The 15,178-nt window shown below is 37.9% G+C and overlaps 1 protein-coding gene across 2 annotated transcripts in view; it reads left to right on the plus strand.

Annotated features, from left to right (window-relative positions):
- The window catches only part of Ccdc73 (coiled-coil domain containing 73), a 111,667-nt gene that overhangs the window by 77,624 nt on the left and 18,865 nt on the right, over positions 1-15,178 (plus strand). For both annotated transcript variants that reach the window (XM_076929369.1, XM_076929368.1), the window contains 3 exons: positions 8,678-8,806; positions 9,218-9,277; positions 11,005-11,109. In XM_076929369.1, the coding sequence (XP_076785484.1) occupies positions 8,678-8,806; positions 9,218-9,277; positions 11,005-11,109 (294 nt within the window). The remainder of the gene's footprint in view (positions 1-8,677; positions 8,807-9,217; positions 9,278-11,004; positions 11,110-15,178) is intronic.

Below are 15,178 nucleotides of genomic sequence, written 5' to 3' on the forward strand. Positions count from 1 at the left end.
CTGTTACACTAACGGCTTTGAATAAAATGGTTAGAAAACAGACAATGTACTAAAAGTTCAGGATATTTTAAAGCTTATAAATCCTGTAAAATTAAAAGCATAGCTTCTCAGTGGAGAATTGTTTCATGGAGGTCTTTGATTTCAATTTATTATGCTCTTAAGATTAATTAATATGTACAAGAAAAAGAAGATATGAAATAATTTGTTACACTTTTCAGCCATCTATTAGTTTTCTATACATTTCTTCTAACTTAGGGGCTATTTTGTAACAATTATTTTAATGAGAATTGATACATTTTAGGTTATTTCTAAAAGATAACTAATTCCAGCAGCTTCACTTTCATAGTACTGTTAAATACAGGAAGAGGACTGATGAGATGGCATGACAAGTAATGCACACACCCACAAGTGAGAGGACCTGAGTTCAACCCATGGAACCCACTTACTGGAAGGAAGGAAGGAACTGAGTCTCACAGGTTGTTTTCTGATCCAAAGTATGCTGTTGTTCATGCACCCACACTCACATACTAGTAGATAAATAAACATAATTAAAAAAAGAAAAATACCAAAACGAATAGCAGTTCGCTGCATTTTGTTATCGTAAAGAAGAAAAATACCCTTTAGACCACCAATTCTCTTTTATTCAGAGAGTTATAAGTTATATGTAGGTAAAAATAGCTGGGAAACCCAGGATTCCTCTCGTCAGGCTGTGTGTAGTTGGCTGGGAATGCCCAGCTGCTCACTAAAGGCCTCTCCACGCACGGCTCCTCACAGAGCGGGCCCCAACACACGAGAAAGTCCTTGGGTTTTCAAAATGGGTTTATTGACATGGCAGATGGTGGATGGATCTAGATGCACCCTCTCAAACCCAGGGCAGTCCTGAGTTAAATAGGGAGGGGGAAGAGGGGGAGGGGCTGGGGAGGAATGCTTAATTGGCTCCACCCTCTGGCCTTCAGGTACCTCATTAGTATGTAAATCTCTCTAGGGCCTGAGGCCTGTTTATCACCCCCTTCATCTGTGTACATGACTGAAGGGTGAAGGTTGAATGGAGATTAGACCTGTCAGGAGCCTGGGTTCTGGGGGCATGGCCGAACCCACAACCCAAGAACCAGGATACCCTTCCATGGCCCGATAGTTATGCAAGTGGCTTTATAGCTCTTATATAGTTGTATACCTATTATTAACAGGCCTGTGAAACTTAGGAATGAACCTTGAACACATCACTAATATAAAACAAGTCATTGAATAACTTAATTTCTAATTTGTTTGAATTTTATTTACTTAATTCAATTATATGTTGGTGTAAGAAAGGTTAATAGTAAAAAAAACCTAATAACTGAAATTTCAAAAACTATTTTCAGTTTTCCCTTGAAAGTTATCTTTGCATAAGAAAGCAACTGTAAATATATAATATAATTATATAAGAAAAGATATACATTATATTTAAGTCAGTTTCATTGGTGTCAGGGGGCTGGAGAGATAACTTACAAACTGTCTGTCTGTAGCTCCTGTTCCAGGGGATCCGGCACTCTCACACAGACATACATGCAGTCAAGACACCAGTGTACATAAAATAAAAATAAAAATTTAAAAAGTAGAATCAGTTTGGGCTGGAGAGATGGTTGAGTGGTTAAGAGTGCTTGCTGGTTCTCCTAGAGGACCTAGGTTGGGTTCTTAGCTCCTTTGTTGGGTGTCTGACAACTGCCTGTAACTCAAGCTCTAGGGGGCCACTGCCTTCTTTGCATCCCATAGGCATCCACACTCCCATACGTATACACATAATTGAAAATAGAAGAAAAGATCTTTTCTTTAGCTATCTGAACATGAGATATTACTAGATTAAATAATGCATAATATGAATATCTGCCAAATATTCTGGAAATCTGAGTTGTGATGAAAACTTTAGAATTCTTTAGCAGATATTTTACCTTTGCATTAATTTTATACATCTTAAGACCTTACCTTATGAAGCTAAATTTATCTTCCCATCACCCTCCATAGTCATTTTAACTGGCACCTCATTTTTTTATATTTGCCAGTGCTGGAGATGGTAAAAACAGTAGCTTGTTCAATAAGTTCAGTTAAAGAACATTTAGCCTATGGCAGACTAGAATAATGATTCATTCGTTAAATTTTTTTCTGACCAGAATATACTTAATCTAGACTTAAAATGAGGAATTATCCTATTTTAAACTTACAGTGTGGGAATTCTTGATTATAACAGTCAAGATTATTTTCCAGTTAAAAAAATATAGTGTTCTTTTAAAGTTAACTCACATCTGCTAAGCTTTGTTTTTCCAGTTCACTAATAAACATCAGATCTGCTCATACTTAACACCAGGACGTCTCTGGGACACTGAGGTGCTGGGTTGTTTCTTGAATGGAGGACGCTGGCTAATTCAGTCATAAGTGCTTAGCAATGCACTCATGTCTACTACCTTCTAAAAGTCTTGTAAACTGACTGTGTCTGTTGCACCATTAACTATAGTCTGTTTTGCTGACTTTGAGTGCCTTCATCAAGTGTTTTTATTGCCATTTACTTGATGCTGAATAAGTCAAAATCGATCAAATTTATTTTAAACAATGACAAATCAAAGTGTCTTGATATTTATCATTCTTTACTAAGGATATTCATTACGCCTTTCAATTCTTGTTAAATTTCTGAAGGTAGATGTGTTGGATATAAGTTGTGGAACAAGATACTTTTCCTTCGGGAGCTTATAGAGCAGCATTCTTTAAGTGTACCACTATGCCTAGCTCAGTAGAACTAGTGCATGCTCGAACCTCATTCCTCTACTTCTTTCATTCCAACTGTTTACTTCGCTGAGGAAAAGAAGAACTGTGTTCTACTAGAAAAAGAGTAGTTGAGAAATTCGGAGTGAGCTGTTGGAATGAGAGGAAAAGAGGCATGAGATATGAGCCTGCAATGGTTCTACTGAACTAGCGTAAAACTAAGCCTTTCTGTTAGTCTTCTTAAGAGGCCTGTGGTTTGGTGCATACTGATATTGCTTTCTCTTCCCATCTTGTTTTCTTTTGTAGTGTCATAATGGATGTTATTCCTGTTTCTGTATCTGTGATAAATATAAATAATGAAATACACAAACAATCACCTTAGAAAACTTAACACGCTATAGAGCTGCCTGTATGCACTGCAAAATCAGATTAATGTAGTTCTGGTGGGCTCAACTTTTCTGCATTGTCACTTCAGGTGAGCTGTATAGCCTACTCAATGGCTGAGCAGCCTCATTTGTTTCTAGTGTCTTCCCAATAGGAAAGTTTGAAATTCCATCAGACTCAGCAGTTGTTTGACCTTCCTTCAAGTTTTCTATGATGGCTAACTCTATGCAAATTGTCTAGTATAGGTTATTTCTAAATCTCAGAAAACCACAGGATCATCTAATCTGGCTTTTATCCTTAAAAAAAAGATTTATGTATTTTATTTTATGTATATGAGTACACTGTCGCTGTCTTCAGACACACCAGAAGAAGGCATCAGATCCCATTACAGATGGTTAGCTACCATGTAGTTTCTGGAAATTAACTCAGAACTTCTGGAAGAATGGTCAGTGCTCTTAACCACTGAGCCGTCTCTCCAGTCCCTTCACCTTTTTTTTCTTAAGCCGTGGAATGTTTTATGATGTGGGAGATAAGTATTGAAAGAAATAAATCTAGAGCTGGTAGACTTGAAGGCAGACTCTTGAGCCATCATACCTGTTAGCTCCAGTTTTTCTCAGCTCAGCACAGCACTGCTGAGGCTTGTCAGCACAATTTGAAAGCTGTTAATTAGATCTAACAGCTTTTTGTGGGAAGAGGGACTGAGACCTAAAACAGGGGTATATCATTTAAAATAAAACAATTTATAAAAAGCATTCTCCACTTTCCCTCACCTTATTATGCATGACTATCATTTTGAACAAACTAACTTTTCCAATGTTAACAAACTCTGGTCATGGATTTGGTAACATCATCAGTCATTGTACTGCACATGATTGATCTAAATCAGTTACTATCACACTCTTTCCTTGTTCTACTGTGAGGTTCGTGTGTGAGCATGTGATCTTTGTCAAGCAAGAGACAGTTGGTGGAAACTTTTATAAGGAGTACCAAGACCTAGGTGGATGGTGCATACCTACAATCCCAGCACTTGGGAGGCAGAAAGATTGTGAGCTTAAAACCAGCCTGTGCTATATAGTGAGGTGGTCTTAAGAAACAACAAACTTAGTATCCTTGGTTGATGTAATCATTATATACTATCAAAATTGACCTCTTGTGACAAGTTTAAAGAAGAATAACACCCCAGATAGACATGACTAGTTATTGGTAATATAAATTGAGTGCCTAAATCAATAAATGCTAGAACCTGCTTGACTGTGTGTTCTCCTTTATGTGATAGAGGATATCTGTATTATTTGGTGGCTTAAGATGTGAAGTTAAACATGAAGGAAGCAATGAGAGAATATAGAAGGATAGTCAATTTTATGACACCCATGTAAAAGTGACCCATTTAAAGGTCTTTTCAAACTCTACAAAAGATTACTTTGCCTCAGTGACTATTTTTCCCTCCACTCTTCCAAAACTTTACTCTGTGGTCCCTGTTTATTCTCTTTTCACAGTTTTTCTTTCAGTGACTTTGTGTTCTTTAGTGTCAGCTCTATGGATGATTCCATGCATCTGTTTTCACTTCACATTTTCCCTAGGCTCAAGCTTTCAATGCACTACTCAGTTCTCTCTCTCTCTCTCTCTCTCTCTCTCTCTCTCTCTCTCTCTCTCTCTCTATTTATGTCCAATCTTCCTTCATCTTCTTCCTCTTCCTCCCTCTCTCCCTCCTTCCCTTTCTCTCACAGCTTCCTCGGGATTTCATTGTATTTCCCAGGCTAGCTTTGAATCCCCAGGCTTAAGCTGTCATCTTACCTCAGCCTCCCAAAGAACTGTACTACCACACCTATTCTTCTGCTCTTTGTTTTATACTTGGAAGCCGTCTCTCTGTGATTTATTGTAACATTTAAGCTAACTGGTCACATACTAGACCAGTTTGCACTCTCCCATTTTCTTCATACCAGAAACAGAAGGAAGCAAAACATCACTAGTCTGAAAGTGGTGTCTTGGATGGATTCTATCTGATAAGGAAAGGCTGGAGCTCTTATGGTTGCACAAAAGCTTAGGACATGTCTTTTGCTGCAATTGGGGTTTCTAGTGAGATTCCTGGAAGACTGTAGGCTTATAGCTGGGAAAGGAGAAAAGCCTTAAGCAAACATTATTAATCATGTAGAAATTCTTGATTTCAACTGACAAAAAAGGCGTCAGTCAGAATCCCAGATGAGGGCCTTCTTTCTGTTTCCATAGTCCTGTAATAGCCCTGTGTTTCTGACCTGCTTTACACTCATCATCTCACACTGGGGTTAATACATGATAGCCAGCTAGTTAGTGTTCTTTTCTCTAGAGTTCCTCCACTCTTTTAAATAAACTCTTTTTAATCTACAAGCTTAAGATAGCAGCTCTTGGCACTTGACACATAGTAAGTACTTGATAGATGTAGAAAGAATGTTCAATTTAGCATTTCTCCTTTGCCCACCAACTTGAATCTCAAGCTATGAAACCTTTCCCCTTTACATTTTTCCTAGTTTTCTATGCTTCTTGCTTTTTCTTTCCTGTACCTCTCCTATCCTTGAGATGTTCTTTTAATTTTTTACACAATTATATTAAATGGAGTTGGAGTGAGAAACAGAAGACACATTGGAGTTGGTAATGGAAATTTAATGGGGAAGATGTTTACATAGTTGTTGACAGAGTTAAGAAAACAAGGAATGGTGAAGCATCCTACAGATAAAAGTAGAGGGAAAATACCAACCACAGTCACAACTGAAGGGACAGGGACTAAAACAGTGGTGTAAGCTTTAATTTGTCAAAGCCTACTTTTAACAATAGTTCTTAAACACTTTAACCTCCCTTCTAGCCTAGCACCTATCAGAGGTAGTGGAAAAGGAAGGTTATTAGTATACAGGAGAAGTGGACCCATTTAGAAAAGGTTCTTTGGAAAAAATCCCATCTGCGTTGCCAGGAAATCAGCAGTTCAGTTCACAGGATTCAACAGCGGCAGCTTGATCTACTCACAAATACTTCATAGAGATACCAGCAGTCCAGTTCAGTAGTGTCAGGATAGCAGCAGTGGTGGTTCGACCTAGCGGGAACAGCCAGGCCTCAGACGAATCAGTATGAGTCAGCAGAAGGGTTAGTATCACCAGGGATGCCAAGAGAAGTTCTCACTGTGCCTCTCTTGACAAAGTGAAGATCAGGAAAGACTTGAGATCAAGATGCTTTACAGAGCTAGCTATGCAAACAAGCCCCTCTCACAGTCAGTTGAGTCCTATTTATACTCCTTCCAAACATCATATGCCCTCCACAGGTCTTGCCTCACCACATGTTTTACTTCAGCAAGTGAGTATGTCTTAGCAAAACTCCATGTGAGTCTATGTCAGCTGACATCATTCTGCCAATCTGCCTGAGTCCATGGAAGCCACCAGCACCACCAGAAGGTTTTTTGGTGCATTTCTTTCAATGGAGTCATGATAAATGGAGCTCAACTACACAGTGTAAGGTGGACTAATACATTCATGTCATTAGCAAAGAATCCTTCATCATGTGTCCTTTCATGAGCTTGCTTTAGTAAAATGTTCTTTTACCTGTGCTTCAGCAAAACTGTTCCTTCACGAGTCTGCCTTAGTAAAATATCCTTTCACCTGTGTCCACTTCAATGGAACATTCCTTCATGTGTCTTCTTTAGCACATGTTCTTTCACTTGTGTCCACTTCAAGAAAATATTCCTTCATGTGTTTGCCCCAGCAAAACACCATCCAACACAACTGACTTTCCAAAGAAACCAGAAGTTTGCACTTCACAGTGGGACTTGGAGACACTATAGCTACAGCATAGAAGGTCAAGCTGTGAGTTCCTGAAGATTCAGGGCTGTTAATAGATTGTGGTCTAGAGGGAGGCAGCTACTACACAGGTATTGCCCACAGATCTAACACTAGTAGGGTTCAAAGAACACAGGGTTTTCTGTTCTCCCAGAGATCAGTGATACAGGACAGAGAGCAGTGTGGGAAGAACATGGCAAGTAAGAATGGTCAAATGAAGGATATACACCCATTCACACATTTCCCTGGTTTAAGTTTTGCTTTTGTCATTCAAACTTTTGTTATTTATTTTTATTTTATATGTGTGTACAAGTGTTTTGCCTGCAGGTGCATGTGCATGCCTGGTGCCTGAAGAGGTCAGACTAGGCTCTAAAACCCCCTGAAACTGGAGTTAGGGATATTTGTGAGATGCCATAGGGTATTAGATTGAACCTGGGTCCTTTGCATGAGCAGCAAGTGCTCTTCACAACCGAGGTCTCTCTCCAGCTCTGTTTAGTTACTTTAATACAAGCTAAGAGTTCTCATTTGCCAGACAGTGAATTTCCTACTGCTTTTCTAAGAAAAACCCTACTGCTAGATCCACATGGTTAACAGTCTTTTATGCAATGTGCATACCTAAAAGTGGTGTATGAACCTAAGACTAATTCTCCTGGATTTTGAATGGGGATTTACACAGAACTATATGAAGCTGTGATGTGTAGAACTGAGGCATCCAGTTTTGGTGGAATCCCTGTTTTCTTTTGAGCCTCCTAGATACCACATTCTTGGGCTTCCTCCTTCCTCAGTTGGCTGTACTTGCCAGCATTTGCTATTGGTCTCTTATCTCATCCTTGAGTGTTAGTGTTCCTTAGGACACAATTATTTGTTAGCTTCAGTCTTTCAAAAACTTCTTTCCATAAAGGACTTTGATAGGTCAGTAAAATGATGTTGAGTACTCCACCATGAGATCTTTTCCGCCAAGGGCTCAGTCCATAAGTTAGAACTGTCACTTTGCAGTGGGTTGCCATTGAATGTATAGACTTACTCTGCTCCAGATGCTGAGAATAAGTGGTGGTTGAGGGCTCAGCCTCATGTAGGACATTTATACTTTCTCCTTTAAGGCAAAGGAAGCGTTATGGATAAGGAGGTGAAAGAAGTTAAGAGCTAGAAGATAAGAGAAGGGTTGAGAACTGTGACATGCTGGGCATGACCTAGCCATTGCAGTCATGGTCTTAGCAGGGGTAGTTGTCTGTCCTGGGCCTGTGAAAGACTAAGCCTGCTGTCTGCAGTCTTGGATCAGGAAGGGACTTGAGTGATCATACTTCATCCTGTCTATGTGTTGGTTGCTGGTGGAGTCTGGGAAAGAGACAGTCATTATCTTTATTTGTGTACCCACAAGTGAGGCCACTAGGCTCCAGTGCAAAGTGCCAAGCCCATGAACACACAGATTGACAAGTTAAAGTCATTTGTCAAAAGACAAGACATACATGAATGTGACAAGGAGACTTTTAAGGAGGAGGGTGACAGTTGTGAGAGGGGGCTGAGAGATGGGGTGTGTGAGATGTCACAAGACTGTGATTCAAATAATGTATGGGATCTCCAAAGAAGAAATATACATATATGTATATATATATATATATATATATATATATATATATACACATATATATACATATATATTTCTACTGATAAAAGAATTATAGTTTTAAAGATTCAGAAATTGTCATAAAAATGTCTTGCTTTATTGAAATATGTATACTGACTTTGCTTTTTTTTATGTTAAGGAACTAAAGAAAGCAGCTTCAGAGTTGATTAAGTTCAAGGTCACATGTCAGCATAAGATGGAGGAAGAAAGTATAGATCTAATAATTAAAGAACAAAGATGTGAAGAGCTCCAAGAAAGACTCAACATGGTATTTAATTAAATTTATTCAAGTTTATAAAATTAAAACCTTACCAAAACTATGAGAACTTCAGGATTATTGCATAAATAGTTTTTGTCTGTAAGTTAATAGAGTAAAAATAATATATCAATATTTTTTTTAAATTATTAGATTTTTTGTCATTAACAAAAACAGTACAAAATTTGGTCATAACAATTTTCATACCACTCAAATGTAGCTTCATGTAATTTTATCACACAGTGGTATCTCTAAATAACTTTCAAGAAAAGAAATTTTATAGTTTTAACATTTATGTTTGTACTAGCCTACTTTGGACTTTTTAATTCACTGGGCCAATGTCTCATCATAAACATAGCTACTGAATTGTATATAGAATTTACTGAATTTTACATTATAACTTTAAAATCCTTCAATTTTAAGGAACTGGAATTAAATAGGAAAATTAATGAAGAGATTACCCATATTCAAGAAGAAAAGCAGGTAAGCCAGCCATCACATATTTTGGAAGTCAGTTATTATTTAAAAAAAAAACAGTAGCAGGAAGTAGACATTGGAATGATATTTGCCTGGGTGTGGAGTAGGCATTCAGCTAACATGTCCTGAGTGGAAATGTTTGTATATTTCTAGCCAGTTGAATGTATACTTCTATTTTGTTATTTTAAAAGATTTTATTTGTTTCTTTACTTGAGACAAGGTTTCACTATGTAGCCCAGGTTGTCTTGGAAATGACTATACAGATCATTCTTGACCTTGAACTCACAGAATCCCACCTGACTCTGCCTCCTAGATTTAAAAGTGTGTGCCTTTACATTTATTTGTGTGAGTGTATATGTCTTAGTATGTGCATTTGTATGTATGCACTCACATGCATGCTCACATACCTCTATACAAAGAGGCCAGAACTCTTCAGTCCTTCAGAGTTACAGATGCTTGCAAAATGCCTGGCTTGTTAAGTAGATGCTGGAACCCAAGTCTGGTCCTTATGATTGTACAGTAAACACTCTTAATTGCTGGGCCATTTTTCCTAGTCATGGAATCAGCACAGGATGGCTTACAGTTGACTATGTGTCAGGGGCAGCCCTGCTTATACACTGAACGCCTAGGGTCAGCTATAGGCCTGACATACAGGCATGCTAACACAGTCTTGGGACTCTGTGGAAAAACCCTGAAACAGATGGCTAGAAGCTATTGTAAACAAGCAGCTTTGGTGGAAAGTTGCCAAGTCTTAGTCATAGACCTTGTAGATAGGTAACCTTGGTGGATGGTACCAACTTAGATAAGGACAAGTGAATCATAGGCAGAGTCATGGTGACCTGTCCCCTGATGGCTTCAAATTCATTGGCAATCCTGTCTCAGCCTCTCAAGTGCTGAGAATATAGGCATCATCAGCCACATATTTCCTAGCTAAATTTCTATTTTTTCAGAAGTAAGTTAATTATTTGTTATACCAGTAGTAATTGAAATGTGTGTGTGTGTGTGTGTGTGTATGTGTGTTATTTTGGAACAATTTCTTCTTATTTGAATCTATTCATGTATTTAAAGAATAGTTTGGGGAAACTATAGTTATTTTAAAATAGATTTATCTTATGTATATGAATGTTTTGCCTGCATATATCCATATGCACCATATTTGTGCCTGGTGCCTATGGAAGCCAGAAGAGGGTGTTGGATCTGCTGGAATTGAAGATACAGGTGGTTGTGAGTTATCATGTGAGTGCTGGGAACCAAACCTGGGCCCTCTGTGATAGCATCAGTGCTCTAAACTTCCAGGCTGCCTCTTCAGCCCCTCTTCTTCTTCGATTCTGTCTTGTCTTTTTCTTGCTTTACCCCCATTTGATTGGTAATAGTCTGGTCTAAAGAGTCATTTTATAATATTATAGTTATTACAACATTTTCCTAGTGATATATTCCTTACCTGTGGGTGAGTAAGGCAATAAGTTTATTTCAGTTTTGAATTTTTTACCTTGTTCAGTAATGTCTTAGAATCTGTGGCCCATTTCAAAAACTTAATTTATAAGATAAGGGACTTTTAGAAGTAATACTTGATAGAAATTTGTGTAGCAGTAATCATTTTAGATAGTAAATTATAGAAGTACTATTAGTTCAATATATAGTATGAAAATTAAGCTACAACAATAATAGCTTAAAACCAGAAATATATTTGAAGAACAAACTTAGTAGCATGATATATTTTTGTGTTTTTGAAGGATATCATCATTTCTTTTCAACATATGCAGCAATTACTTCAGCAAGAAACTCAAGCTAATACTGAAATGAATGCAGAATTGAAGGTGCTAAGAGAAAATAATCAGGTTATATACATATATTTAATATTTATTTTTCTGTAAATTTATATCTAATATGCTTCCCCTGTTTAGTTGCATTTAAGTATCTTGTTCTATTATTTAATTTTAAAAGATGCTAGATTCTTTCATCAATATAGTACAAAGTTTGTCAAGTAGCACATTAAAGAAGAAAGCATTATCATCTATCATCATCATCATTTTATAAAACAACATTAAAAATAAATGTATTTTAAAGATATAATCTCAGGATAAAGGACAGATCAGTATAAGAAAAGTCATGTAATGACATTTGACTGTGGACTACTGAGAAGTTTGTCATGGATCAGGGCTTGCTGCAGACTGATGTCTAAGAACCACTGATATATAGCATAACAAAATATTAGTGCTGAGCTGTTGCTAAGGATTACACTGTTCAGATATGGCAAGTGTTTTCTTGAGAAGCATTCCAATTCCACCTGCACTAAAAGGGATCATTGCTCTTGATAACGGCTGGTGGTTTTCAGTGCTCTGCAGTTATGCTGTCATCCATCTTATGCCTTTAGAGGTGAATTTAGAAAGAACATAGATACCTAAATTCTAATTGTAAGTTTAGTTATGTTCCTATAGTCATAGTATTAAGAATGATCTTTATATTTTATTCTTGTTATTGTATTATTACTGTATTAACAGTAATAGGGGAATTTACTGGTTTTTGAAGGTTAAAGAATTTAGCAAGTGATTTGTTTGACCTCTAACAATATCCATTTTCCACAATGTTTTTCAGATTTGTTAATTCTGCTGGAAATAATAACATATTTTCATGTGTGTTTATATTATGTACAAGTTTATATTCCTGATAGAGTATAAACTCCATAAAGACAGTAGCATTGTAACTAAAGGATCATAAGCATGAGAGACCATGTCAAGCATGCAGAAGGACTTTGTTAAGTGTTATTAAATGAATGAATTGTGTAGCATGAATAAACTTGGGCTCTTCCCAAGTTAGAGACTACCTGGTAATGGCTTCCAGCTAAAGATGATTAATTTAACCTACATTCACTTCTGCCACCTTTGAAACTGCTGTAAAATGGCAATAAATCCACAAAAAACATGGAAATGATAAAAAAAAAATAAAAGGCTAAGCTTTAAAAGTGAACAAGATGGACAATGAGCAAAAACAGGAAATAGAAACCTAATCAAAGTTGTAGAAATGAGGCCTGTAATGTAGTTGAGTGGTAGAGTCTTTGCCTAGCATTGTAAGTTTTATGTCAGATTGATACATGCTAGAGTCATGTTGGATGAGGAAACTTCAACTGAGAACATGCCTCCATTAGATTGGCCTGTGGACAAGCTTGTGGTGCATTTTCTTAATTGATTGATGTGGGAAAGCCCAGCTCACTGTGGGCAGTGCCACCCACTCAGCTGTTGGTCCTGGGTGCTATAAGAAAGCTGGCTGAGCAAGCCCTGAGGAGCAAGCAAGTAAGCAGCACCCCTTAATTGCCTCTGCATGTGCTCCTACTTCCAGGTTCCAGGTTTGAGCTCCTGCTCTGACTTCATGGATAATGAGTTATGATATGGAACTTAAAAATAAACCATTTCCTCCACAAGTTGTTTTTGGTCATGGTGTTTTCTCACAGGAATAGAAAGTCTAAGACAGTGTGAGACACCACTGAACAAACAAAACTAAACCCAGAAATGGTCAGGAATTATAGTATCCTATGTTTTTTGAAATGGGATAGATATGCTGTTGAAAAATCTGGATGAGAACATCTGTAGAAGAATCTATTGCAACCCCAGATTCCTCTTTCCACCCCCCAGGAGTTGATTCTCTCCTCTGGAAGTAGATGGTTGGAATTAGAGAGAGATGAGGTTGAAAGGGGTCTAGTAATATGCTGGAGCCCCCTTATAGTTAGAAAATTGGTTGTCAAAATAGTAGTGGCCTAAAGTGAATCACCTCACTAGCAGAAATAGCAACTATTGCAAATTAATTCTTCTTTCTCCTCTGTCCCCTTTCCCTCACCCACCCCCACTTTCTGCCTACTCTCTCCTCCTTTCCCATTTCTTTCCTTCTTCTCCCCTCCTTCTCTTCATTTTTCCTCCCTTTCTCTTTCCTCTCTCTATTTGTCAGTACACTGCTGGAAATATTATAGTGGAAATACCCTGCCAGTGTAGTTCTTCCAGTTACATGACAACTATTCTAATTCCCAGAAATTGAATGGGAGATTCCTTTCTTCCCCAAAGGGAAGATATTAGTTCCTTCAGTTAATGTTTTCCAAAAGATATAGTTAAGCCAGAACTCCCTACAGTGAAGTCTAGTGTTTGACCATCTTGTTAATACCCCATTCTTAAGTACAAGTACATTACTAAGGATTACTAGACACTTGAAGAAAATCTTCCATGTGAAAAGCAGACAAGCCGGGCGGTGGTGGCGCACGCCTTTAATCCCAGCACTTGGGAGGCAGAGGCAGGCGGATTTCTGAGTTCGAGGCCAGCCTGGTCTACAGAGTGAGTTCCAGGACAGCCAGGGCTACACAGAGAAACCCTGTCTCGAAAAACCAAAAAAAAAAAAAAAAAAAAAAAAAAAAAACAGTCAAAAATAGTAGTCTAAAAAAACATGTAAAACCAAGACTGCCTAAAGAAAATATGCTTACTAATCCTCAGGACAAGAATTAGAAATCCATAAGCACAGAGTAAGAGAAACTACTAAAAATGTGAGTGCAATGCAAAGGCTGTAAGATAATGCTGAGATAGTGTTTAGAATGTGGAATCAATAGGTGCGTGGGAAAAACTGGGAAGTAGCTGAGGTGGTACAGTGCTTGTCATGCAAGCATGAGGACCTGAGTTAAATACCCTGCAACCACTAAAAGCCAGCTGAGGTGCTGTGAGCTTCCAGTGCTGAGAGGCAGAGACAGGCAGATCCCTGGGGGCTCACTGGCTGGTAAGCCAGTTTACATGGTTGGTGCCAGTTTAATGAGAGATGCTGTTTTAAAAAAAAAAAAAAAAAAAAAAAAACAAAAAAAACCTTCCTGAGCCTGAGGAATGATACCTAGAGTAGACTCTGGCCTCTGTGTGTGTGTGTGTGTGTGTGTGTGTGTGTGTGTGTGTGTGTGTGTGTGTGTGTGTGTGTGCGCACAAGGAAAGAAGATGGAAATGAGAGAAAAAGAATTAGAGAATCAGTCTAAGTAGTCTAGTTTGTTTCAGAGAAAGGGAGAGAACCAAGAAGGAAAAAGTATAATCAAAGAAACAAGTTTTCACAGGCCTGAGGGGTATGAATTTATTTTGCCTAGTATCAGTGTTTATCATTGTACAATATCCACTACACATAAAAAGATTATTTTTAAAACTGCAGAAAAGTATGGCATGCAAAGAATTAGGAATAGGAATAACACATTGGCCTTAGCTTTCTCATTGACAAAACTGGGGGTGGGGGGTAGAAAAAAATAGAAATGTGTCTGCAGAGGTTGGGAAGAAATTGCCAAAGTAGAGTTTTGCCGCTCTTAGCTACTCTAATCTCTCAGTAGTCATAGGGGTCTCAGAAACCCTTATCATCCATGCCTACTTAATCGTGATTAAGCCAAGGCTACACAAAGAAAGCCTGTCTCGAAACAAACAAACAAACAAACAAACAAAAAAAGACTTTTAAATGAGATGAATTTATATTAATATTATAATATAGTAATAGTATGCGAAATAAACAAGAGATAGTTTGCCTCTAAAAAAAGCAAATTACAGAACAGTTAAGTATGTGTGATAAGGTTCTCAGCTGTATGTGAAAGATGTTTTGTGTGCTTTTCTGCAGAGAGTAATCTGATTATAGAAACATGTAAGGTGCTAACTCTGGGGAGGAGAACTCAGAGAGGTCACTTCTTCTTTTTCTTTTTTCTTTTTTTTTTTGGTTTTTCGAAACAGGGTTTCTCTGTAGCTCTGGCTGTCCTGGAACTCACTCTGTAGACCAGGCTAGCCTCGAACTCGGAAATCTGCCTGCCTCTGCCTCCCAAGTGCTGGGATTAAAGGCGTGCACCATCACCGCCCAGCAAGAGGTCACTTCTACCTTTCCCTTTTATATTGTTTGTGTGGCTGGAAATTTTTACCAAGT

The sequence above is a fragment of the Arvicanthis niloticus genome, chromosome 2 (assembly GCF_011762505.2).
Source record: "Arvicanthis niloticus isolate mArvNil1 chromosome 2, mArvNil1.pat.X, whole genome shotgun sequence".
Taxonomy (NCBI): Eukaryota; Metazoa; Chordata; class Mammalia; order Rodentia; family Muridae; genus Arvicanthis; species Arvicanthis niloticus.